A 25,742-nucleotide genomic window follows, 5' to 3' on the forward strand; every position below is an offset into this window, starting at 1 on the left:
AAGACGCGGAAATACCCATCGAATGCATGTCCGCTATTTGATCGACAATAAATCGCTCATATGCAGAAGCACAGGATGGCACAGTCAATATATATATTATATATGGCCACATTAAATTGCAAGTCAATTTGCACGTCAGTCAATAACTATTTCCAGTCTTTTTAAGCATTTTATTATTATTAAATAACTACCTAAAGAGAAGATCTTTTAATCAACATATCCTTCAACCATATCCTTCTATGGGCAATCCATATCCATTTCATCTAGATTTGGACACAATACAATTCTGACCTAACTAATTTGCTCATTAAGCCTCAATGGAGGCTGAGTCATTGGCAGCTCATTACAGGCTGTCCTTGGTGAGAGTGTTTAACTTCTCACCAAGGACAGACACACACTCACACACACACACACTCAGACATTCGAGGGTGTGGCATATTTTGCGAAAGACGACGGCACACACGCTGAGCATCTGACAAGAAGAAGAAGCTGGCTGGCTGGCTGGACCCAAAAAGTATGAATGACGCTAATGCCTGCCACCAGTTACATCCATAGAGTGGGGGAGGAGAGAGTATACTGTAGCCTGTAGGTTTGCTGAGTTGTGCTGAGAGTGTATTGCAGGGTAGCTTAACTTGTCCTAGACGCGAATCTATGACGTCAGCATGCAGCGACAACCGCAAATAATTCATTGGCCTTTTGTGGCCTCAGCTTTAGTCTCGTTTTGAGGGTTCAGTGTTCGTGGGTTCAGTGTGTTTTTGGGTTCAATTTTCACTTTCATCAGTTACACGATTAAAAATTAAATGGGTTAAACAAAAGAAAACATAAAGAGAATGTGGCAGATACCATTTAACATAGACAATATCAAGATGACTTATATTTAGTTATAGTAAGCATTTCAAAGACTTTTAAAGAACACTTTTGAAATGGATTTAAAAGAGATTTACGATACCTTCTTTATACATAGAAAGCTCAAATAATTTGTATTTAATTTTCAAGGAATATATTCGCTGTAATAAGACTTTCAGGCATACTTTTAAGATATTTCAAAGGCAACAAAAATCCGGCAACTTGATTTCACAAAGTTTATCTGCAACTTTTCCGTCACCACAAAATCCCCTTGTAAGATCAATTTGAAACACTGATGAGGTCACGTTTTATTTTCCAGTGCATCCGTCGATGACAGTGAAAGGGAAAGGGACCAGAGAGGTGACAGACAGACGGAGCGAGCGATAGAGGAGTACAGAAAGCGAGCGTAAATTTAAATAAATGCTTTGAAGCACACTAAAAGCGATTTATCTTTGTCGATTGTGGATTACCAACATGCCCTCCGATCCCCGAGGAGAGTGGACGGGCGGGACGGGGGGAAAAGGAAAAAAGCATTTTTCATATTGTGTCAGCGACGAGCTGGTCTCTGTCTGTGTGTATTTGCGAGTGTGCGAGTGTGTGTTTGTGAGTGGGATTGTGCGTCTGTTTGCACAAAGACTTGTCAGTCAACGTGGGAGCAGCTCACCAGGATACGACCATACACACACACACACACAGAGAGATTCGAGAGCAGGAGATGGAGAACCGGGGGCATTGAAGACCCCAAGGAGCAGAGGAGGAGCACAAGGAGCAGCTGCTGCCGCTGCCACTGCTACCCTTTTGTCTGTCCTGTCGCCGTCCTTCGGCCCGCCTGTCTGTGTCCTGCTCATCAGGCTTCGTTTTATTGATTAATCGTTTGCTGCTGCTTAATGCTTTCTCTCCCTCCGCTTCTTCTACTTCTTTTGGCCACATTAGCACCGCTCTGTCTCTCTCTCTTTACTTCCCTCGAATTGGCCAATTTCGCGCTGCATTTGGCAAAAAAAAATTGTAGGGTTTCCAGGCGAAACTTTTCTCCCAACTCGCAGGCCTACATGGCGTATACGCAATATTTCTTTGTGGAGTGAGGAAACCAATTCGATTTTCTCAAAAGGGGGAGAAGAGAGCCTAATCAGAGGAAGGAACTTTCTCCTGCTATTCTCCCTTTTTATTGGGCACATTCTGACAATACATTCGGCAATCGATAGTGGCCATTTTCCAGGAAACTCTTGGAGTTTTTGGGAAATTTCACTGCGTGAAAAACATGCAAAGCTTTCAGTCAAAACAGAAATTCGTATTAAAGGAACTTCTTTAAAATATTTTTTCTATTTACTAGCATTTAGGGCTAAGAATAAGCTACCAAGCATAATTATCTTTTCTACAAAGTTATCTGTAATTAGTACTGAAAAATATGATAAGCAAGATACAAATACTTTTCCCATTTACATAAATTTAGACTTTAGCTTCATGGAATATTTATAGAATCGCTTTACACCCCCACAAAAAGGGCACCCATCTTGTTGTGGAATCTCGGCTAAATCAACTTTCGCCTTAATCCACCTTGTACCGCAAAGTGAAATCTATCAATCTGGAGTCCTGGGCCAGCTGCTTCCCACTGCTGCCTTGGCTGGATTATAATCTGGAAGATGCGGCGCCCACGCAGGACTCGATAAATTGCTAGATTGCACAAAGTGGCAAGCTGCGAAACAGGCAATGCCAGGACGAAGGAGGAAAATCAAGCCAAGCCAAGCCAAGCCAAATGCCAATGCAAAAAAGGTAGAAACAAATGCTGAGAGAGTGGCGGTGGCGATGGGAAAAAAGCGAAAGGAAAACAGATTATTGGAACACAGAAACTTTTTGCCTGGCTGTCGTCGTCGTCGCACACATGTGTCCAGCCGCAAAGGCTGCGGTGAAGGAATCCGCAAGGATACGGCAAGGACGAGGAGGACAACCAGGAGCAGGAGGAGCGAGAGGAACAGCTGGATAAAGAACTGCAAAAGCGGACCTAACAAAACGCGGCTATAGTGTAATTCAGCTCACTGTTGTCAGCTGTCGCCAGTCGACAACAGCAACAAATCGTTTATGGCCCCAAACACCTAAGCAAATATGGGAGAGAGGAGTGTGCCAATGTGTGTGTTTGTGCCAGTCAGTGTGTATGTGTATGTGCTCTGTATGTATGTGTATGTATGTAGGATCCTGGGGGCGGCTGTATGTGATTGGCGTACATAAGTGAGAATGCGTGTAAAGTGTTTGTAATCAATCATTTATGAAATTACGCTACTTCCGCTTTTGACAATTTTCTTTCAACGACAAAGGCTGCTTCCTTCGTCCTTTGACGCTGCTTTAGATGACGTAAGGCTATGTGATATGTGTCTATATGTTAAATGCAAATTCACACGTTGCTCAAACCAAAGTAAAAGTATATTTTACAAATCGAAATCATGGAAAGCCAGCCTTGAGCTTAAGTTTCTTTAAGGTGCTTATATTAATTGTAATATAATTTTAATTTTAAGTTGATCTATAAGTGTTTTAATCAGTTTATCCTACTTTATTATTGCAAACTGAGTTTGCAACTGTTTTAATAGCCCACTTAAGTTGCTTACCAGACAAACAATCAAGTTTTTCTAGTTTTCTCATGCATTTAGCATGAAATGTTAATTTGTGATTAATTTGATTTCAAGTTGATTGCATTTAAAGCCAAGTATTTATATGTTTAGCTTCATGGTATTCATTTGCGTTTTCGGCTTTATCGGCATATCATCATAAATGTTAGTCTTGGCTGGAAAATGCCTTCGAAAGTGATTATAATTGACTCTTGCATAGTAATCGAATCAACACAGTTATGGGGGTCATTCTTGGTCCTTAACAAGGCCAAAGGATGGTCGGCGGACAAACTGTTTTCGCAAAAGCCACAAACTGGGGACACACAGAAAAGGATGCCTTGAAAGCTCCAACTGCTGCTGGGCTTCATTTTGCGGTTGGCCGCAATGTCAAGCCTTTTGCGACTAATTAGACGAACTTGCGGCCGGAATAAGGTGAGCAATCATAAATAAATATGTAAATAGGCGCACAAGCATGTCCTTGCTGTCGGCTTTAATTCCTCGTATTTTTTTTTTTGCAGTTTCTAATTGGCTTTGATTCGATTTAATTCGCTGGCATGTGATACCGATACCGATACTGGCCGCTGGGCCAAGTCCAAACTTTGGTCCATGGGCCATGTGCAAAAACGTGTTTTCTGTGTGTGCTGGAATCCTGGCTAGGACTTGGGAAAGCCAAGGAAAACCGAAAGCCTCCTGCTGAATTCGACCGAGAGAGAGAGAGAGAGAGAGTGAAAGAGAAGCGAAGCGCGCGCAGTTGAAAATTCAAATGTTTCTGTTGGAAATTCGCCTTCGATGGCTTAACTTTGGCCAGGACTTTTGCCCCGAACTAAGCAAATTAAACTGAATGTTACTCTAAAGGATAGTAAAGAGTTTTCTAAAGTACTTTAGTGTTTAAGTTGTATTTAGAAAATTAGGAAAATTGTTTTAATTTTGGTTAATTTTTAACAAAACATTTGCCTGTTGAAACTTATATAAACTGCGAAAAAGTTTGCAGAATCCCCAAAGCCAGGGAAACCAGAGAGCTCTCTTTCTCTCTCCAGAGAGAGTGCTGAAAGAGAAATGTCCTGGAAGTCCCACTCTCTCTCTCTCTCTCTCTCTAACTGCCTCTGCTAACTGTTTTCCAGCGAGAGACTGCGAGAGTGTGAGATTTATTTTTCGAACTAGAATCATGTTAAGGCTGCTGCTGGCGATTCTCTGCTCTGATTCTCCTTGCCCCCCTCTTTCCCCCTGCCTCCTGTCACCATTCTCCTCTATCCATATCCTTCGGTTAGTTTAAAGCCCTTGCTCTGGTTGTTGTTGTTGTTTTCTGCTGCTGCTGCTGCTCCTGTGGCTGCACAGGGCATTAAATGTGTGCCACCAGGCGTATGCGTAATTTAAATTTAAATTTGTGTGTGTACATATGTCTGCCCCTAGCACCTGCGGCTCCTCCTCCCTCCTTTACCCCCCCACAAGCCCATCTTGTGTATTTTTGGCCCCAGTCGTTGCCACCGTTGTTGCTGTTGTTGTTGTTTTGTTGCTGTCTGCTTAGCATTTGCCTCAAGTTTTGTTAATCAGCGCAATTCACATTTCTGTTGCTGCTTTTTTTTCTCCTCCTGCACTCCCTCTCTCTTGGAGATTTTGCAGTATTCAAAAGGAGGTTTTTCCTTTACGTACAGAGACCCTCATTAGCGTAGTCATTGTTTTAGCCTCAGCCTTTCGTCCTTTTCAGCCCTTTTCGCCCAGCTTTCCATCGGCCATTTCAGGTTTTCAGGTTAAGGAATGGATGTGGATGCAAGGGATGGGTGGAATCTCTGTCCGGCACTCGACAAATAATTACCAATTATATGGAACAGACATCAAATATGCAGCCAAAATCTGGCTGTTGTTATGTAGCCAGCAAACTGCAGCCGAGCTTAAGTGCCACAAATTAACCGCAACGTGGACACTATGCCCCGCCTCATGGCAGACTCATAATTACGCGACTGAAATATGAATCCTTGGACAAGAGTCCTGCCGCTGCCGGAATGAGCACTGAGAGAATCACAAAAAAGGGATGGGCCAACACTTTGGTCAATTTTAAATGCAAACAAGACCCTGTTCGGGATTAAGGACTACCACTTTAAACACTGAAAGAAAAACTAGATAAGTGAGCCCAGAAAACCAACTTAACTTGTAATACAAAATCCACATTAAATGAATAAATATAGATAAAAAGTTCATTTCCGTAGATTAAACTATGGAAAACGCCCCTCTGCTATCAATGTCTTCTATAAAAGCATATTCCTTTCTTTATACACATTTTCTGGCAGTGCATAACTGCTGCTTTAGGTTCTTTGGTTTTGTTTCGAGTCGAGTTTTTCCCTTTTTTCGCAGCTCAACTTTAATAATTAATGAGCAGCTAAAAATGTCACGCGGTGCGGAAGAGTTTCGGCCCAGCGCAAAGTGGAAAGCGAACGAGGTTGGGGCTTAATTGGGTTAGAAGGAGGAAGTTGGATGCGAGGGGTTTTTTTATGGCTTGAAATGAGATTGGGTAAGACAGGGGATTAGATGGGTTTTTGGCCAGAACCCAGGGCCAAGAAGGTTCGAGGGCTTAGCTTAAGACTCTTCGATAAACTCACCTTGCAGTCGTCGCACTGGTTGATCAGCGAGTAAACCTGCCGGCAGTCGAACCGGAACAGGATCTCGGCCAGCTCGCAGGTGATGCGATTCGCCAGGTTGTCCACGTCCAGCAGGTCGCTAAGGATGCGGGCGCACTCCCGACGATCCGAGAGGCTGGCATTGAGGGCCAGCGTGTGCAGGGCACTGAACACGCTCCGCTCGCAGCAGTTGCGCAGGCGCAGCGCCCGCAGCCGTTCCACCAGCTGGCCGGGTGACCGAAGGTCGCACAGGTGCTGCGGACTCGACTCGGCGGAATCGCCCAGATATTCAAGGCACTGTTGTTGCTCCTGCTGCTCGTCCTCCCCCCGGTCCTGGTCCAGCTGGAGCTGCTCCTGGGCATGCAGATGGCTGTAGGACAACGTTGGCTCCGGCACTTCCGGCACTGCCGCTGTCTCCTCGGTAACACTGGACGCACTGGAGGTTGAACTGCCCATGTCCCCATCGACATTCATGTCCACGTCCAGGCCCAGGTCGGTGGTGGTTGGCCGCTCACTGGCCGGCATCGGGGAATTGCTCTCGGTGGCGTCCATCGCGTAGTCCCTATCGCGACGTAAACGCATCTGGGCCGTTTTATAGTTTACGAAATACTTGACTTTATTGTTACTGGAGGCGCTCCTCGGGGGCCTCGCCTTGGAGGCCGCTGGCTTCTGGTGCTGCTGCTCGGCGCAGGATCGCGGGCAGGTTGGGGGCCCGGGTCCCTCATCGACCCAGGCCATGGGCAGTGTACCAGCCGAGCACTGACCCTGCAAGAGATTAAGAAAGAAAGGGAGTTTTAATTTGAGTTTAAAGCAGAGAAGCCCATTGCAGTATCCTGGCACTCAAGGATCGTTTAGAACCCTTAAAAATAAAGTTTCTTATAGTTAAAGTTGTCCAGTATACAGTGCTTTAATTAGTTTTTATATCTTATATGGAACAAATTCAACCAAACATTAATCCTGGCTTGAAAATGTCAATAAACCTAGACTCTTATTCTTCTCTAAAGAATTTAACTACAATTCTAAAGCTGAAAAGCATTTAAAAACCCATAAACAACATGACATTTGCCAAGAAAATTCCTTCAAATTGTTATATCTCAAAGATACACAGATTCAAAGATACAAAACTAAGCTCGATGATTGTAAACATTCAGCCCTGACCCAGAAATGCGAGAAACAGCATTATTCCTATTGCAATTTCATTCATATATCTATTGAAATGCCCCAGAATGCCGCAGGACTATGCAGTAAGGACTCCACAACTGCTGCCACTACTCCCTCCATCAATTAACTGTCTTGTGTGATTTAAAAATTAAACCAACCAACTGTGATAGCCACACACACTGCCGCATAGATACACACACATTCACACACTCACGCTGGGGAAAATCCAAGCCAGCGGGAGGGTTGCAGGAAAAACAAAAAGCATACTGGTATATTGGAAAAGTTTTGCGCTGGCTAACAACAACAGCGAAAGTCATAAAATGCAACAACAACAACGGCGGCGAAATAACACAAGAAAAAAAAAATACAAATAATAAAAACAAGTAAATAGAAGCCAAAGCAGAGCAGAACAGCGAAAAGAGGAACAACAAGAGCCATGAAGTGCATAAAGAGCTGATGTTTTTTGTTATTAAAATGACCGCACTTCGTTGGAATTTTCCACATGCTTGCATAAAACTCAAGCCAGCAGCAGCAGCACCAAGTTAAACGAAGGGAGTGAGGAAAAGTGTGGGGAAAAGCCGAGGAGCCCAACGCGTGGCTGCAAAAAATTTCCCGTAGAACACTTTACGGCATTTACCATCAATATTGCAAAACCATACAAACACACAACCAACAGCCGGAGCTGCAGGAGGAGCTACCACGAAGTTGGAGCTGCAACAGGAGCTTAAAACATTTTCCGATTTAATCGTTTTCCGGTTATAACATGAATATTTATGAGTGTTGCCGGTGGAAAAATTATTTTATCCCGACGGCTGGCTTCCACCTCAGATGGCAGTGCATCCGCCAAAGGATCGGGTTTTTCAGACTTAATGTAATAAGGAATAAGAATGCCATAATGTTTAAGTTTATACCCGTTACACTTGAAGGATTGAATAAGTTTTTTGCAAGTATTCAGACATTAAAACAGTTCAAAAACTATACAACTTAGGTTATGATTATGTATTTCCTATGACAAAGGATTTGCAGAGTGTCATTAAAATACCTTTAAAAATTTACGACAAATACAAAACATATTTAATTTCAAGTATTATGCTTGTATGTGGGGCATTGGGGTATTAGTTTTAAGCCGATTATTGCTACCATTAACAATGCAGTCAGTCACTCTCTATTCCCCAACGGAAATCATTATTTTTTTATTTTATATTTGTTGAAAGGAAGGAAAGTCGACTTTAGAGTCCTGAATCCTGGGAATCAACTCGCCCGCTTGCGATGACCCTTTGAACTTTCGGCCTGTGAGTAATATGCAACAATCAACAACTCTCAATTGCTGCGTGTCCTGTGCGCCAAAGCTCTGTGTTCCGTACGTCCTGTGTGTCCTTTTTTTCCAACCAGTCCTCATCCTGCTCATGCTCCCCTCCACCCAATCGTTTTCCATGTTCCCGGGGCAATAACAATAAGCAGCAGAGAATTTCACTTGCAATACGCACAAATATGCCCAGGCTTTGGGGGGCTCGAAGGGGGCCTCGTCGAGCGAGCGTCGTCGGTCTTAACTCAAATGAAAAATCATACAAAGGGGAAACTAATACAGCCAGGCACACCCACTCTTACACACACACACACACACACATATACACACACACCCGTTGAGAAGGACGAGCACGTGTACGGGCGGCCATTGTTGATTTAATGGCAGACCAGCTGCGGCCCAATGCACAACAATGCGGCAGGGTAGAGAGCCAGAAGGGAAAAAAGGGGAAAAAGGACACAGACACGAACAAGGATATACAGATACACAGACATGCCAAAGCTGGGGGTAAAAAATAAAGATAAATTCTTCAATTCGCAGCAGGCAAAATAAGAAATTACACTTCCTGCGGCGGTCCCGGAGGCGACGGGCGGAAGGAGCAACCCTTTCCCTTCCTGTCCCCACCCCCTCCAACTACTCTCAGTTGGCCAACTTTGTGAAACTTTCCAATTTCTGCTCGATTGCCAACTTCATAATGAGCCACCAGTTTCCATCATTGAAGCGCCACTAAGACCTATTAATAATTTATTTATGCATATTCCAAGGAAACGAATAAGGGGCGGGCGTGCTCTTTTGCATTAAACACTTATGATCTCGCATTTATTTGGCATTTCGCAAGGAACTCATGAATATTGCATGACCATCCATCCACACAGAGGTGCCTTAATATTTCCTGCTGACTCCTGCTGACTCCTGGCAAAGTGTTAAAATCCATTGACCATAATTGTCTTACCATTTTCTGGGTTGCAAACGAAGCATGCTCAATGCACTTGTGCAGTGGCCAGTCGAGTGTGTCTTCCTTCCATGAAATATTCATATATATATTTAGGAGGAGGAGCAGCACGGAATTTGCAACAGGAATTGCCAAGGACTTCTGGTAAAACATGCATGTGTGTGTGTGTACAGGAGCCTGCTGCTACTGTCTGTATGTCGATTGTGTGTGTGTGGCCAAAGGGTTCTAGTGCAAGTTGTCATTAACTTTGCCATGGACCTGAAACTGAAACTGAAACTGACTGACGGTCAGATGGCATTGGACATTGGGCTTAGAGTCGCAGCAACATAGAGAGCCATTAGAATGAGACACTGTCACAAAAGTAGAGGAGTTCTGTCATGGGCTAAAAGGAGGTAAGTTATATAGACCATTTTAGGCTGTTTATATCAAAAGTTCAATCAAGAAATTACTTAAATTACGACATTAAGGGTTTATTTGTAATCACATAACGTGTTTCCTAATCTTTAACATAATTTTTAGCAATTAATTAATTAACTTTAAGTATATCATTGATTTTCGTGCTGTGCGGTTACTTTGCCTGGTCTTTTTTCACCAGGACATTGCACACACGCCCCCAGGAAAAATCAGGGCGGGAGGAGGCACAAAAAAAAAACTTAAACAAAGCCGGCATAATGGAGTATGCATTATGGCTAATGGCACACGCCCACAACTACACATTTATGTGCTGTATAGATAGCTGGGGATGTCCTTTGTGACTGCGATCCTTTGTGCAGGTTTGGCGAGGTCCTAGCAGGCGGGGCCACAATGTCTAATAAGCCACGATGGGAGGCCGAGCTCCTAAATGCTTAGACAATGGCCACTGGACCCGGCCCACAATGATGTCAGCTGCAGGCGAGACGAGGCACCAAGGGGATGAGGGGCTGCTGGTCCTGGCCAAGTTGGCCGCTGGAGAAGCTCTCCGGCCACTTGACCCATGACATGGCTTAGGCTCGGCGACAATCTCTGATGGATGTGTGACACAGGCAAGCGCAGCTGTGTGTGTGTGTTGGCTTGCCCCGACTCAAAAGGATGGCTAACCCGTAAATGCCCTAAGAAATTAATGCCTTGATTAGCCAACACGACGGTAGCAGGCAGCCGGGCAGCCAGGCTTTGAGGGTAGCAGGTCCTAGCGCAATATTATTCAAAACTTTTGCCGAGTGCCGGCGGGCAATTGAAATCTGTCAGAGCATTCTTGGCAGCAGGAATGTCAACTTCTGAGGCCAGAAAGGGAAAAGCCCAAAGTGCTCTTGAGCTAAACACCAGCAGCTGCAGCAGCAGCAGCGGGAAAACTACAATGGCAAACGGCAAGCGGAACCGACAACACTTTAAATGTTACAGCTTAACCTCGACGGGCAATTCAAACAATGCGCCAACACAAACACACACACGTCCTGATAGGGACACACACTGCATATGGGACTGTGGGTGGCCACCGTATGTGTGTGTGTGTGTGTGTGTGTGTGTGTGTGTGTGTGGGTGTGTGTCAAATTTTAACGCCTGTCAACAATGCAGGCAGGAGAGAAAAAAAAAATGCAACGGCAATGGAAACGACAACAACAGCCCAAGAACATGTCGCAAGCAGCACTCAAATTTTCAAATGCATGCATACAAATGGCTGGCTGAGTGATACCCTGCCAAGGAGTAAGGGAATATTTGGATGTATAGATCGAAGGGAGTATAAAAACAAACCGAAACTTATTTACCCTTTAAGTGAGGAATTGACTTAAAAAGGGAATGTTAAATTGTTCATAACTTAGCCAAAAATACAGTAATTTCAGATAGGAAAGCAGTTTTGTGCTAGTTTTTGTTAGGTTAATAAATCGGATTAGTAAATACAGAGATTTTAAATATTCAGATTTTTGGCAAATTTTGCAAATTTTAACGATGTAACCCCTTATAAAATTAAAAAAAAATGAGTCAAAATTTTTTTTTGCTTGGACATGCCTAAATCGATTCTGCTTTTGATGCTGATCAAGAATATATATGATTTATAGGGTCGGAAATGGCTCCTTCACAATTTTTCAAGCTTTTGAGTGTGTTGAGAATACCCTGAAAGGATATATTATCAAAATATAAAGTCCTACAAGTTTGGTTTCCACAGACGAGGAAAAGTATAGCATACTTTCTAGGGACACATTGCCCATTGGCAAATCCTTTTAATTTTGATTACTTTTATCCTTAATTTAATATTGTATTTTCTGTAAGTAATTTTGGAAATATAAGGTATTGCCTTTAAAATCTCTATTCCCGTACAGATCTCATATCATCATGCAATCTGTTACTGTTTCATTGAAAATAAAATAACAATTATTAAGTCTTGCTTTTTTAAATAAAATAAAATAAACTATATGATTTTTGTGTCTATATTTGATATTTAGAGAATCTCTGAATTCTATTTTATTGTGGCCATTCCTTTGTTGATAGTTTGCGGTTTTATGTCATTCTCTATATATGTTATATATCCTTTCGTAAAGTCCTCTTCAAATTTTATATACCAACTTTATTGGTTTTGCAATACTGGAATTGTAATGGACACATCCTTTTATTTGCCCATTTTTGGGATAACCCCATCTGGGCGCTGCTTTATTTTGCAGATCTACTTTTATTGATAGTTGCCAGTGTCACGTTTCCTGCTCTACTGTAAGCGCACCACAGAGGTATCAGATATTCGTTGGATGCCACAATTTTTACTTAGATATTTATGCAGTTCGTCAGGATGTGGGTGGTGGATGTGGATGTGGATGTTTTGCAGGAGCGTAAAAAGTGACAGGCAACACAGAGAGGGTGGAGGAGAGACTCGTACGTACAATAAACTGGCACAGACACATGGCCGCGTTGACGTGGCTGAAAGCCGCAAGGGACACGATGAGGAGGGACAACCCGGCCGGAGTGGGCGTGTCGGTGGTGGGTGTTGTAGGCAAATTGTTTGTCACATGGCCGTGCCAGCTCCTCCTGCCCAGTTCACCTTGATGCCGAAGGGGTGGAATTCGCTGGCGTTTTGTTGTCAAAATCATAAACATGAACCCGTGCCCCCTCTTTCGCAGCCATTTCGCATTGTTTTGCACATTGTCGAACTGCACGCATTTTGCCAGCTGCATTGCTTTGCATAACAAGTGTAATCCTGCAGCTGAGCTTCAGCATGAGGTCCTGCACTATCGCCACTTCCACAAACCACCTCCTCCTTGATCCTGAGCAATTATGCAACAATTCTCGATGTGCAATTGGCAGGCGACGATGCCCAAAACATAAACGCCACTTATCACATTAAAGAAAGTCAACAAAACAAGAAAAATCAGAGTGCCGTCGACTCCCCAAGCCGGGAGTGCCGTCAGGACATTCAGGACAATTACAGTTCGTGCATTATTCAGTGAATGCTCCCCGAGGTCTACTCGAATGAGACAAATGGTTTCAACACGCAACTAAAGTGGCCCAAAAAATCTGGAGAGAGAGACTGGGTGAGGAGATGCTTTTTATGAAGTGCTTTGCTAGGAATTTGCGGCATTTATATTTGATTTGGCATTATTAAATATGATTTCTTTGTCCGCATATTTCCACATTTATATACACATACATATATACATACATTAAATATTTGTTAGTTTCTAACGCAAACAAGCAGTGCAATTATTTTTTATAGTCAACAAATTGCATTCCTTTAAGGCTGTTGAAAATTGTATAATCAAATAGTTGTTAGTTTCTCAAACAAATTGGCTTTTAAATAAATAATATTCTTTGAAAGTGAATGGAATGTAATTTTCTATTAAAATAAATATACAACATTTTATAGGGCTATATCTTTGATTTTGTTTCTAGTTTCCTTAAGTAATTAAAGCAAACAAAGTCTGATTTGTTCACTATAACGAGTGTGAAATGTATACCAATCCCTTAAAGCTTTCTGTATATATATTTATAATATATGTATATAAAATGTCAGCCACGCCGTTTATGCTTTGAGCCTAATGCAATAATGTTGGAATTATGTTTTCCGCCCATTATCAGAGGTAATCCATCAAGTTGAAGAGCCCGATGTGGGGGGCCTGTACATATCATTTTAATCATATTTAAACAGCGCCCGTATTTATCACTCATTATTTATGCATATATCAATCTATATGGCCACGAGACCCCATTAACGGGCAAACAAATGCCCAGGCAAAAAAAAAAAAAGAAATTCGGGAAAAAACCGCACCCAAAAAAAGGAAAAGCCGCACCACGCACACACACACACAAAGGACACTCTATACAGTGAGAGGACTTGGAAGGAGGAGAGCGCGAACGCCAAGGTAAAAAAAAAGGAGACGCACCTGTCTGTCTGTCACATCACATATTTGTTTGCCTAACACACACACACACATTCGTGCAGCGCAGGAACAGGCGCCTGTCGTTATGCCACACAATTTTATCAACATTAATTTGTCAAACATTTACCGGCATTCCATGTGTGCATGTATGTGTGTACACACACATATCCTTGCCGAGTTCTCCCTTTTCTAATGAGAACAATAAGTTGAATGAATTTAATGAAATGAGATGTAAACATGTGGACAGCTGTGGACAGGCAGCAGCAGCAGGAAAATGGGAACATAAAGGCAGCAAAAAGGACCCTGGCCATTGTTCCTTTTCACTCTCGCTCTCCGGCCATATCCTTGCGCTCCTTGCTGCTCCCTGCAGCATTTGCTTGTTTTCGAACTCGTAATGAAATTCTTGAGTAGAAATTCATTTTGCAACTTTTGCTGAAACAATGCTCATTGAATAATTTACGCCCTGCGCCCAGCACAAATGAAAAACCAAAACGGAATGAATGAGAATGGCAATGGGAGGAGGGCCACCCCTTACCCCCCGCGGGATGTGGAAAACTGCAGCAGTGCTCCACTTAGTGCCCTACTATCTACCCCGTCCCCTTGGCAATTTACTTGCTGCGGGGTCGGAGATCCTGGAGTCCTGGCGTCCAGGCGCTGGGCATAATTGCATTAGCCGGATGCGCTGGATGTGGCTCCCATTGCTCCAACTGCCCTCGCCCCCCTGATATCCAAGCCTGGTAATGTAATTGTTTTGTGTATTTAGCCTGGACATTGCATTCAAGTATCTAACAAAGCATCGACCCTAGTCACCTCCCCCTAATGAGCCAATCAAAGGCCGCGATTCTGGGCCCCATTTGCAGAGCTGAAAATGCAAATTGTTGCCAATTAACATTCTCAGCGATTCCAGCACGAAGGTAAACCCGACATCTTAGCCGGGCTAATCTGCAGTCAACTAATTAAACTTCGCCTGTGAGTTGAGCCTCTAATGTGCCGTCATTTGATGACAAGACACTTGCAGAAAGAACATCATGGAAGGGGTTATCTTTAATTATTTAGATATGTGATTGATGTGAGAGAGTTCTGACTTTAAGTTCAATGTTTTGTAAGAGGGGCATACTAATGCATTGGCTGTTTTTCATAGAAAATACTAAACAAATTGAACAGAAAAGAGCTTTTGAATGGTTTAATTCCATAATTCCATTTTTAAATGAATTAATTTCATTCTGCGTATTACTGAAAAGTACTAAAATATAACCTGCACTTTAAATAGTTTGTCTAAGTGAATATCACACAGAATCTGATCCTGGTCTTATTACATTTAAGGCTAATTCAATTTCCACATTGCTTTTTTGACTTTTTCTTCTTAATTTAATGACATTTAACGATATCATTTGCATATGACATTTCCTGTAATCAATTGGCAATATTTTGATTCAATTGAAATGGTAAAATCAACGGAATTAAACTCCAGCAATGGGGGGAAATGACAACAATTGATGCATATACAGGCAGATTCACATTCAGAGGCAAAGGATATTCCACAGGACGACTGCCCGAGGGCGGAAAATTTATGACAGTTTTCGGTTGTTTGTGTCTCGATGGGTTCCGCAGTGTGGCAGTGTGGCTGGAATGATGTAATCAGGAGGAGCAACCAGAAACCTGCTGCTGCAGCAACCTGCAACGTACTGCAGCAGCAACAGCAGCAACTGCTTACAAAATAATTGATTTTGTACACATCCTTGACACAAATAAACATTCGCTCTCGGCTCTGCCAGAGTTGAACCCACCATGAGCTGGCCGTGCCGGGGTGTTCGTCGTAAAGCTCTGTAAAAATTGTGGATTAAATTCCCACAAAGCTAAAGGATTTTTAATTGAATTCGAGGGGTTTTTGCAACTGCAAATGCAATTTGCAGCAGCCGTAGTTACAGCTAAAAGTTGAATGAATCCATTGAAATATTGTACAAACATTTGGAGTGTGTTCGTTCGTATTTTGTTTGGCAGGCATGAATCAAAAAACAAGAAAAAACATATAAACTGAAAACAGAGGAAATGCAAACATGGAATTTCCCAGGTAACTGTGCGACTGATTAAATCACCTGAAAACGAGCAATGGATCTCGGTTCCTTGATTCTTCAACTCCATCCACATTTCGATGGGCACTCGTAATCCAAGTGGCACAACACCATCCAAGCTCCAGCACACACAACGCATTTGCACACAACGTTGCAGCGTTGCAAGGACCCCGAGCCATGCCACCCCTAAAGTCCTCGATATTCCTAACCCTGCAGCCGACACAGTGACAAGGATACCCGACTACTGCTGCTGCTGCTGGATGCCTTTGCATGCGAATCCACTGGGGCATCAACACATCAACAGGCCGCCAAATGCTGCGAATTTTGCCATCATAAATTCAGTCCTTGCGCTTGCAAAAACGGCCAGCTAAAGAGAATGGCAGAACAGGCAGGAAGAGCGAGGAAAAGCTGACAGGAAGCGAGATGGTGATACAGAGCTGTTGGCTAATTTGCAACTTGAATGCAGGCGAGTCGCCCTTTTTTGGGACAAAGCTTAATTGAAAGTTTGGACAGGTCTTTGTGCTGCAATGTTATCGAGGATTTTTGGCCTCTGCTCTGCAGCTAAAAAAGTACTTCAAAGGGTTGACAAACTACTAAAATTTATAACACTTTTAAGGCTAAATCTGAAAAACCTTTCAAACATTTCTACCTGAGCAAACAAATTTAAGAAAACAGCACAGCAACTAATTACTTTTTCTACCCAATATGTAGTTTATTTCCTCGATGGTAGATAAGAAAGTGCAAAAAGTTGACACGACTCGAAAGATTAGTCGTAACAGCACCCCATTATCATTCTTAGCCGATGCCAAGCTAATGTCCTTGAAACAACTTGATTGATTTAATTGCTTAATTGCCGACAGGCTGGCAGGTTGAGTGGCAGGCAATCGAAATGAAATACATTTGGTAAAAGGTATTTTCGCTTTTACTCCTTGAATTAATTGGAAAATCGATAGTGTGCCTTCGACTTAAGCAATTGCCATTTTAAATTAGATCCTGGCTAATTGTCTATCTGTCTGAATGAGATTTAAGCCACATCATTGTGGTTGCTTCTCCTCTCACCTGAGGGAGACGAAAAAAGGCGTGAGAATTCGATATTCGAATCAATTAAATTTCCATTAGGAGCTCGAATGCATTAATAAATATTAAAATCTGAATTACACTTGGCAAAGCCAATCCAGGGGGAGGCGCGGAAGCTGGAATATTCTATAGGTGAGTGGTTAGCTGGGATTTTTTGGCAGACAACCAAAAGCGAACAAGCCGAGAAAGAAATCAATTTGAAAGTGTTTGCCTGTCCCTCCGTTGGTTTACTCTGTTCTTTTTCCTTTTTTTTTTTTTTGCTCGGTTTTTCCCCACTTTCTGGCACAATTACCAAGGCATTTTCGTTGATTTGCAGCACGTTTTTCCAGTTGCCAGCACTAACGCTGATGATTCCGCCACCGACAACGACGACGACGACCACGATGATGATTTCAATAATGATGCTGGCGGCCATGATGAAGCTGTCGTGGCACTTGAAATGGCCAAAGATGTGGCACACAATTGTCACAGCGAATACTATATAGCATAGTATATATATATATAGTGGCGAAAAAAATCACTTTTCCTTTGGCAGCTTGAGTGGCAAGCCAACAAACCCAAAGTAGCTTGCTCAACGGCGACAAAAACTGGCAATAATAATGTGCAAAAGGCCTTGCCTCGCCTTGTTGGCAGAGTTTACCAGGCGAAAACTTAAGGTTTTCCTGCTTGGTTTTGGCCCAACTTTAATTGACTTGAAAAGTAATAAATACCATTTATTTGGACTGTAGAAACCCTGCAGCTTAATCTCTTCCTTCCCTTCGCCCACAAAAGTAGGCAGCACTTTTTGCAGCTTCAGCTGAACTCTCATCGTCCTCGTCATCGACGGCAACTCTCAATATTGCTGAGTCGCAATGGCCAGGGACCACATTGCCGGTCGTTTGGCAATAAGAAGAATCCCTTGAAATGCACACAATTTGTATATGCATTCGAGTGGGTCCTTTGTGCGTATTTCTCCTATTTGCATTGGTGTGCACTTAAGCTCTCCTTTGTCGTCGACGATTGCTCGGAAGCTTTTCTTTTTTTTTGCAGTGAAAAAATATGGATCAAGAAATAAGTCGTCTTCGAAATCGGGTCTTTTGAATGGGGAAAAGTCAAGATGACGTTCAGAGAAATGGTGGCTTTGAATACTGAGAGTTAAATACTGAACTCTGTATCCTTTTTTTTATGTAAAAACAAATTTGTAAATCTGATCTGATCTAAATCCTTCATCAATAACTTCAATAACAAATATAAGATTATAAAATTGCATATTTAATAGTATCTTTCAACTAAATAATCTAACCAGAACATATATTTGAAGTCACTTTAAAGGTCCTTTTCCCTGAATGACTATGGCATGCTTGACTATGCAGGGTCTAAAAACAAAGCAAAGCCAAATTAAACCCTACTCCAGGGGCTGCCTCTGGCCAGGACATAATCTACTTGATCCTGACCATCGGGCAGTCTTGAAGACTCACCTGCAAGTCGGTTGCTGTGCCCGGCTGTGCCAGATCACAGGCTGATATCCAAGGATTAAGGCGTGTTAACGAGCTCGCTGTGCCGAGTATGGACTTCTTTAGGTCCACGGGTGCTGGCAAGGTTGTGGTGGTGCTGCTACCGCTGCTGATGGCGCCTGCTGACTCGGTGGTGGCCACGGCTGACAGGCTGCTATCCTTGTGTCCGATCAGCTGGGCCGTCTGGGCATCAAGGATGCGGCCGCTGGCCTCTCGTTTGTTATTGTTATTATCGTAGCTGTTGGCGGACTCCGGCGAGTGGCTGTGGCTGTTGTCGGTATGCTGCAGGACTCCCTCATCAATCAGGCGACTCTCGTCCTGCTGCTGCTGCTCCGTTTCGGTTTCGGTATCCGCTTCTGCTTCTCTTTCCGTTTCCGTCTCTGTTTCCGTTTCGCTCTCTCGCTCTCGCTCTGGCTCTGGCTCTGGCTCTGGCTCTGTTTCTATTTCCGTTTCCGTTTCCTCCACGGGCTGCGGTTGCTGCTGCTGCTGCTTGTAATCCTCCTCGTCAATGTCTTCGTTAAGCTTGATCAGACGATCAAAGGACTCCTCGGACAGCAGATCGTCCTCGGCCACCAAGGCGAAGATATCCTCGTCCTCGTCGAAGGCCTGCGACGAGGGAAACTGCACCGGCAGTCCCGGATCGCGATCCTCCTCCTGCTCCTCCTCGCTGGACTCCGCTGTGCCCGCTGTGACTGCCGCTGTGCCCGATCCCTTGCTGGCTGCTATCCCTGTCCCTATCCCTGTTCCTGTCACTGTCTCTGTTCCGCCCGCCCGACCTGCTATATCCCTGCTGCTACTGCTACTATCTCGTCGCCGCCGCCGCTGTCGCCTGTCCGCAATCCTCGACGATATCCAGGACTCGGTGCGGGCGTGGTCGTGCTGGTGCTGCTGCTGGTGGTGGTAATTGCCGGGCGGCAAACGTGGCCCAAACTGGAGCGCCAAGTCGAGATGGTGGGGCAGGAAGATGGGCAGCAGGTACGAGCCAGAGCTGCGAACGAATGACGAGGACTCGCCAGTGGACGGTAACGTGGTTGAGCCTTCACCTCTAGCGATGCCGCCTCCTCGGTCGTTGCCCCTGCCCTCTGCCCCTCTGCTCCCGCCGTCGCCTGCCGCTGTGGATGTCGGTGTCGGTGTCGCTGTCGCTGAGCTGATGCCGCTGCTGCTGCCTCGCCGAGCCCCCGAAATAAACGCAAGCGCCATCACGACCAGCCCGGGTCCTGGCCGCATATTGACCTCGGGTTCGGCGGTGCTAGCATGGTGCAGGCCCGCTTGAGACGCGCTTGCGACTCCAATTCAATGCGAGTAATGACGGGCTCATGGCCCCATCATCATCGGTAGTGTTGGCGGCGGACTTGTTGGGCGGACTTCTTGGAGCGTCGCTCTCTCCGGTCCGGTCCGATCCGTCAGCTGCCTGGCCCAGTTCCTGTTCCTGTTCCTTAACCGGTACGGGCTTGGGTTCCTGTTCCACTCCCAATTCCCGTTGCTCTGTACCCGCCTGAGCCGCTCCAGCTTCAGCTTCAGTGGCTGCCCTGCATCCAGCGGCATGAATCCCGGCCTGAATCCCCGTTCCTTGCCAGCAACTCACTGGCCAGCCTGCGAATATTGATTCCCGTTAGAGCGAATCGCGTTTTTAGTTGTCGTTTTCATAGTATTAACATTTGTTATATATTTATTATATTTAATATCATTTACGTTTTAATATATTTATTTATTATTATTGTTGTTTTTGCACAATAACCTTGGAATTGGACATTTTTTGAATGGAAATTCGTTTGCTTCGTTGAATTGGTTTTCTTGTTGTTGGGGTTGTTGTTGTTGATGTTGTTGCTTTGTTTTAGGGCTTTCTTTGTTGGTTTGCTCACATAATTAATTAGTTAAGAAATCTGCACGAAAGAATAAAGAAGTTGTTTTTTAACTTTAACTGCACTTTAAGGGATTTAATCCATTTTATTTTTTAAGTTGGCTTGCTTTTTGGTTATCCTTTGGGACTCTACAATTTCCCCGATTTTAATGTGTGTTTTTCGGTTATCCTTCCAAGTCGACATTAAAAAAAATGTGATTTTCGTGCGCTCACGCTCTTGCTCTCGTTCGCTCAATTCTCTCGGTTTGCTCTCTCTTAATCACGATAAAGGTTTGGCTAATTTGTTCATCAACTTTGTGACAATCGAATTTCGAAACTGTTTTATATAATTATTCGAGTTTTGATTAGGTTTTTGCCTTAGTTTTATTTCGATTTGTATTAGCATTTTTCAGAGACAGAGCCAGCGAGTGAGCGAGCAGGATGGCAGGAGCTCTTCGTTTTGCCGAAGCTTTTGAACCGAACGAACGAACGCGAACACCGCACAAAAGAAGAAAGCCAAAAAAAAAAATGGTCGTGGAAATCCCGTATATCTAACACACACACACAAACACATACAGCTGCGAACAGTGCAAAGAAATTTATATAATTCGCTGCTCTGCTTCTGCTCGCTTTGCTTTCTCTCTGCTGCTTTGCTGCTTGTTTTTGTTGGTTGCGCTGCAAACACAAAAACAGCGAACGGATCCACAAGGAGCAAGGAGCATGGGAATGGGAATGGGAATGGAAAAGGGAATGGGAATGGGAAGGAGAGGCAGAGGCAGAAAGAGAATGAGAACGAGAACGAGTGGGTGTAAGCTGCTGCTGCTGCCGTGCATGCGTCTGTGTGGCTCTCTCACCCACTCTCTCCAAGTGCGTGTGTGTGTGAGTAGTTACTTAGGGCAGCCAGGCAAGCACTCCGCATGCCACTTTTTTTTTATTTTCCACAAGAAGAAGATGGCGAAGAAGAAGAACTGGCAATAAGAAGAGGCACAAGAAGATGGCGAAGAAGAAGCAGCAGCCGCAGCAGCACAAGAAGTCGCCCCTTTCGCTACTGTAACGGTTCTTTCTTTTACGAGTATTGGTGGTAAGCCTATGCGTGTGACTCTCTCTCGTATGCCATGGGCCTCTGTATTGGTGTTAGAACCAAAGTCCAAGAAGTGGAAATATCGAAGGATATTTGAAATGAGACCAACAAAAAAAGAAAGCGAGCCCCAAAATTCAAGTCCTTTCTTCTCCTTCAACCACAAAAAAAGGAAGAAAAATGAAAATGAAAAAAGAAAAAGCATAATTTGCGAACGTGATGGCGACAATGGAGCCTACAACATTTTATTCAGCACTTTTCGTGTATTATTTAAATCCTCGATTGTCCTCTTTGCCTTTGCCTTTTTTTTCGACGGCTTTCTTCCTCTGCTCTTTGTGTGTTAACTTTCACTTTTGTTTTATTTGCTGCGTTGACACTGCGCACACACACTCGCAAGCAGACACACACACACAAAAGCACGAACACTCGTGGGTAGGTGTATATGTATAAGGATTTTCTCTTTTTTTTTCTTGGTGCGTGTGCTGGTTGCGGGATCCTTTCGTTTCAGTACAACAGCCGCTTATATAAGCCCGGAACGTAGCACGAAAACTTTGGAGCACTCTTTATCGAGGGGATTGCCGTCGAAACTCGGGGGTTTTTTTACAGGCTATCGAACAAAGTCGATAAATAAAAACTTCCCGAAAAACAGGGGGACCATTCATTTTTCTTTTTATTTATTCGACATTATATAACATTTTCGACGAGGCGCAACCGTTTTTGTTTTTCTTTTCGCTTTTCCCGTTAGCGATAGGCGATAGCACTGAACACTTTATTTTATATATTATTTTATTTAAAGGGGGTTTAGCGAGCAGAAGAAGAAGGGCTACCTATATATGTAAATATATACAAATATATATGTGATATAAACATATATACATATATACTTGGGGCAACTCTTCCTCTTCTACGCAGAGCGCAGCATCAACGGCCGTGTAACGGTTATTTTCGCATGTGTGGGCGGGGACACACGGCAGAATGCGGGGGGGCGTGGTAGGCGTTATAGTGCTCGAGAGTTATGCTTGGCAGATTTTCCTTCCATGCTTTGATTTTTTTGGTTTCGGATTAGCATCACCATCGCCAACCCCGGCCACTATATAATTCTCAAGTCCCGAATACCGTTAGATTCACTTTGAAAAGCTGCTGCTGCTTCTGCTGACTTCTTTTCTAAATCTTTTTTCTTATTTTCTTGTGACAGTTTACAGGCAAGAATTGTGTGTTTTGTGGACGCGACGTCGCAGGACAAATACCGTACAATCCTGCTTCCTGCTGATGGCCCCAAACGGCACTGACTGTGCCACAATTGCAGATGGCGCTCGACTGGAATGTGCGAGCGGTCCTAAAGGACACGAGTCCTGGGCCGAAGCACGCCCGAGTCCTGACACGAACTCACGCCCGAGGGCAGAGCAGCTGACAAAGGAGAGAGCCAGCGCTCTCAGGCTCCTTGCATGCGCTGTCTCTCTCCAGCTGTCAAGCTCCCCATGCTCTCCTTGGCGCTTTCCAGGACCCATCCTGCGGCCAGCTAACAGAGCTCTGTTAGCGCTGCCCGCTCTGTTGGGCCAGCGGCCTTTTCGAAAACCCATTTTTCGGGTCCCCGTTCGAGTTGAAGCAAGAAGAATTACTTGCTGCAGGGCACTTAATCACAGAGCCAGCGGGAGCAGGAGCAGGAGCAGAAGCAGAAGCGGGGAGCAGTAGAGGAGGAAAGAGAGTCACTCAATGGCCCCGGCACTTGACTCAACTCATCTATCTCACATTCTGCCCGCTCTGTTTTTCCTCCTCTTTTTTATATTTTGCTTTTTGCGCTTACTTTTACTTTTCGGTCTCCGTCTCCGTCTCCGCCTCTGTCTCTGTCTTCCGTTATGGCGTTTTGTCTTTGTCTCACTTGGCCTAAATGTGTAATACCCTATAATGTCGTTTAATCCCACTCGACGTGTTTTAGTTTCGCCCCGCCAGCTTACGGCAAAGTCACTTGGAGTCACCGGGAGTCGCTGAAGGAGTCGGGAGTACACCGGTGTGAGAGAGATAATTGCCAGGTGACTCGGGATCAGGGTGCAGGATGCGATATGTGGGTTATGGGGTGTGGAATGCAGCTACAGCTCCCCCAGTTTTCGGTTCCCTGCAGCTACTTGATTGGCAATTAGCGGCAATCTAATGGCTGACAACCAATTAATATGGCTCACAGGAACAACTTGTTCCAATAACAGCAATTCAATATTGTCTCCATAATTTCAAAAGTGGACTTAAAGAGGACAATAACAAAAAGTGAGCTACTTTAATTTGTAATGTTGATTTCAAATTAATAAACATGTTGTTGAAATGTTTGCTACAATATATTTATGAACTTAAGAATTGTAATTTTATAATTAATGATAAAGATACTTAAAAAAAACACCACAAAACAAATCTTTTCTTCAACAACATCTACAGTATTAAATTAAACGCTGTAGGTTTTGATGCTGAAAAGTATGCTATAAAATCGCACACCGAAAAAATCGCTGTGAATTTCGTAATGAAAATATGAAATAGTTTATTATATTAATTAATCCTTAATTTGTAGACCCCATATTGTAATCTATATCAAATAATAACCCCATCTCAAGTCCTGCCAATGAGTATCCTGTTGATGACCAATTCCGGTGATGCATATTCACCCCGAGCACTCGCCGGCGTCCAGCTGAGATGACTGCCCAAGGCCGCGTCGACCTTCAAACAGACACTCAGCGGATGAACAGCCGCTCACTCAATAGTAGTTGGCGGTTGGGCATTCCGAGATGAAAAGAGCTGCCAGGACGAGGGGCGGGAGAGGGTAGAAAGGACCAACAGAACGACAGAGAGACAGCACTTGAATTATTAAGTTTTCTCTTTTTTTTGGTAATTAACTTAAGTAACTGCCACGACAAATCAAACGGGGAAACCGGTACTGGCAATGGCCACACCCCGTCCCGATCCTATCCGATCCGAGAAGTGACCAAGTGAAGTGGGAAAGGAAAACAAACCGTGGCAAGGCGCGGCACGGCGACACCGAAATCGAAAAGAGGAAAAATTAGAACAACAAAAGCGGAAGGAAAGCGGGCGAGGCGAAAATCATTTGGCTTGGAAAGCAGTTTGCTTCAATTTATGCGCATTCCAATCAATAACTGTGACACATGCAAGGACAACAGAACCGAACAGAGCAGGGCAAGCCAGGCAAGCCAGACGGGCAAAAGGACTCAGGACACACAGGACTCACAAAAACCCACCCAAGAATCTCTCCACGAGGAGAGTGAAAGTGCCAGGACATCGTCGAGAACATGGAAGATGGCTCGCTGGTGTTTGTGGCATGGATATGAATGTGTCAAACTTATGCTGGCTCACACACACACAAATACACACACCCACGCAAAAACACCCACACACACACACACATGTCGGTGTGTGTGCAGAAATTGATAAGAAACGGAATAACCCTCAAGAAAATTTGCGGCGAGCGAACGTATGGGTCTGTGTGTGTGTGTGTAAGGATGGGAGAAAGGCACTGAGAAAATGGAAAACAAAACCAAAAATGCCTGCACAAATAAGAAAATAATAATAACAATAAGAACAACAACAACTAGAAGGGAGAAGCAAAGTTAAGGTAAGCATTAGAGAGTCCTGTATACTCTTCCAAGAAAAATCGGAAAATGAGCTATAATTTTTAAAGTGAAAGTGAGAAAAGGAAGTTAATAAGAGGATTTTACGGAAATAATTTTATGTTGGTTGAATACTGAAGAGGATTTATATTTACCTTTATTATTTATTTTTTTCTTGATTGAATATTTTGTAAGATTAATATATTTACTTATTATTTACTAACTATTTACTATGATGTCTGCCACATATTTACAATATTATTAATACAGAAAAACCTAAGGCCTATTCAAAGTAATTTAAATTCATATTAAGGCCATATTTATTATAGTTTTACCTTCTTAATTCTAAGACATACATATTCATTAAAGATTCATTGCTTATTGAATTTCATTTTTCAAATTCATTGATCTTTTTCACCATGTTAAAGTAAAACTATCTTAGCTAAGCTCAAATGTAAATTTAAAATATCTGTATATATATATTTGCCTTTAAATTAATACTCTTTTCGCGTGGCAGGACATTAAACTAATTGAATTCAATTTGATGTCTGTGACGTTCCGGGAAATTCCATTACCAAGTCAGTTCAAAAATGCAATTGTCAAGAGTTATATAGAATCCAGCATCCCGAGTACCCAGTTCCCGAATCAGAATCAGACTTGTTATCATCGCCGGATCTGACAGTTTTGGTAAGTTGAGCATCCAATCGCATCACATCGCATCGCATCTCATGGCAGCGTGAAACATCCGCTTCAATTTCAGCGC

General features: G+C 43.6%; 1 protein-coding gene across 6 annotated transcripts in view; it reads right to left on the reverse strand.

Annotated features, from left to right (window-relative positions):
• The window catches only part of Mid1 (calcium-permeable channel component Mid1), a 39,528-nt gene extending 16,826 nt beyond the window's left edge, over positions 1-22,702 (reverse strand). The window contains exons 1-3 of one of the 6 annotated variants that reach the window (XM_020946887.2): positions 22,627-22,702; positions 18,421-20,339; positions 6,038-6,820 (exon numbers count right to left, since the gene is read on the reverse strand). In XM_020946887.2, coding sequence (XP_020802546.2) covers positions 6,038-6,820; positions 18,421-19,683 — 2,046 coding nt within the window. In that variant the 5' untranslated portion in view covers positions 19,684-20,339; positions 22,627-22,702. Of the gene's footprint in view, positions 1-6,037; positions 6,821-18,420; positions 20,340-21,616; positions 22,202-22,490 lie in introns of those variants that run through there. The other 5 variants (XM_020946879.2, XM_086828733.1, XM_086828734.1 and 2 more) reach the window with 5 other exon arrangements.
• Between the last annotated feature and the right edge of the window lie 3,040 nt (positions 22,703-25,742).

The sequence above is a fragment of the Drosophila serrata genome, unplaced genomic scaffold (genome assembly GCF_035046125.1).
Source record: "Drosophila serrata isolate PLE 108 unplaced genomic scaffold, ASM3504612v1 contig_184, whole genome shotgun sequence".
In the NCBI taxonomy this organism is placed as follows: Eukaryota; Metazoa; Arthropoda; class Insecta; order Diptera; family Drosophilidae; genus Drosophila; species Drosophila serrata.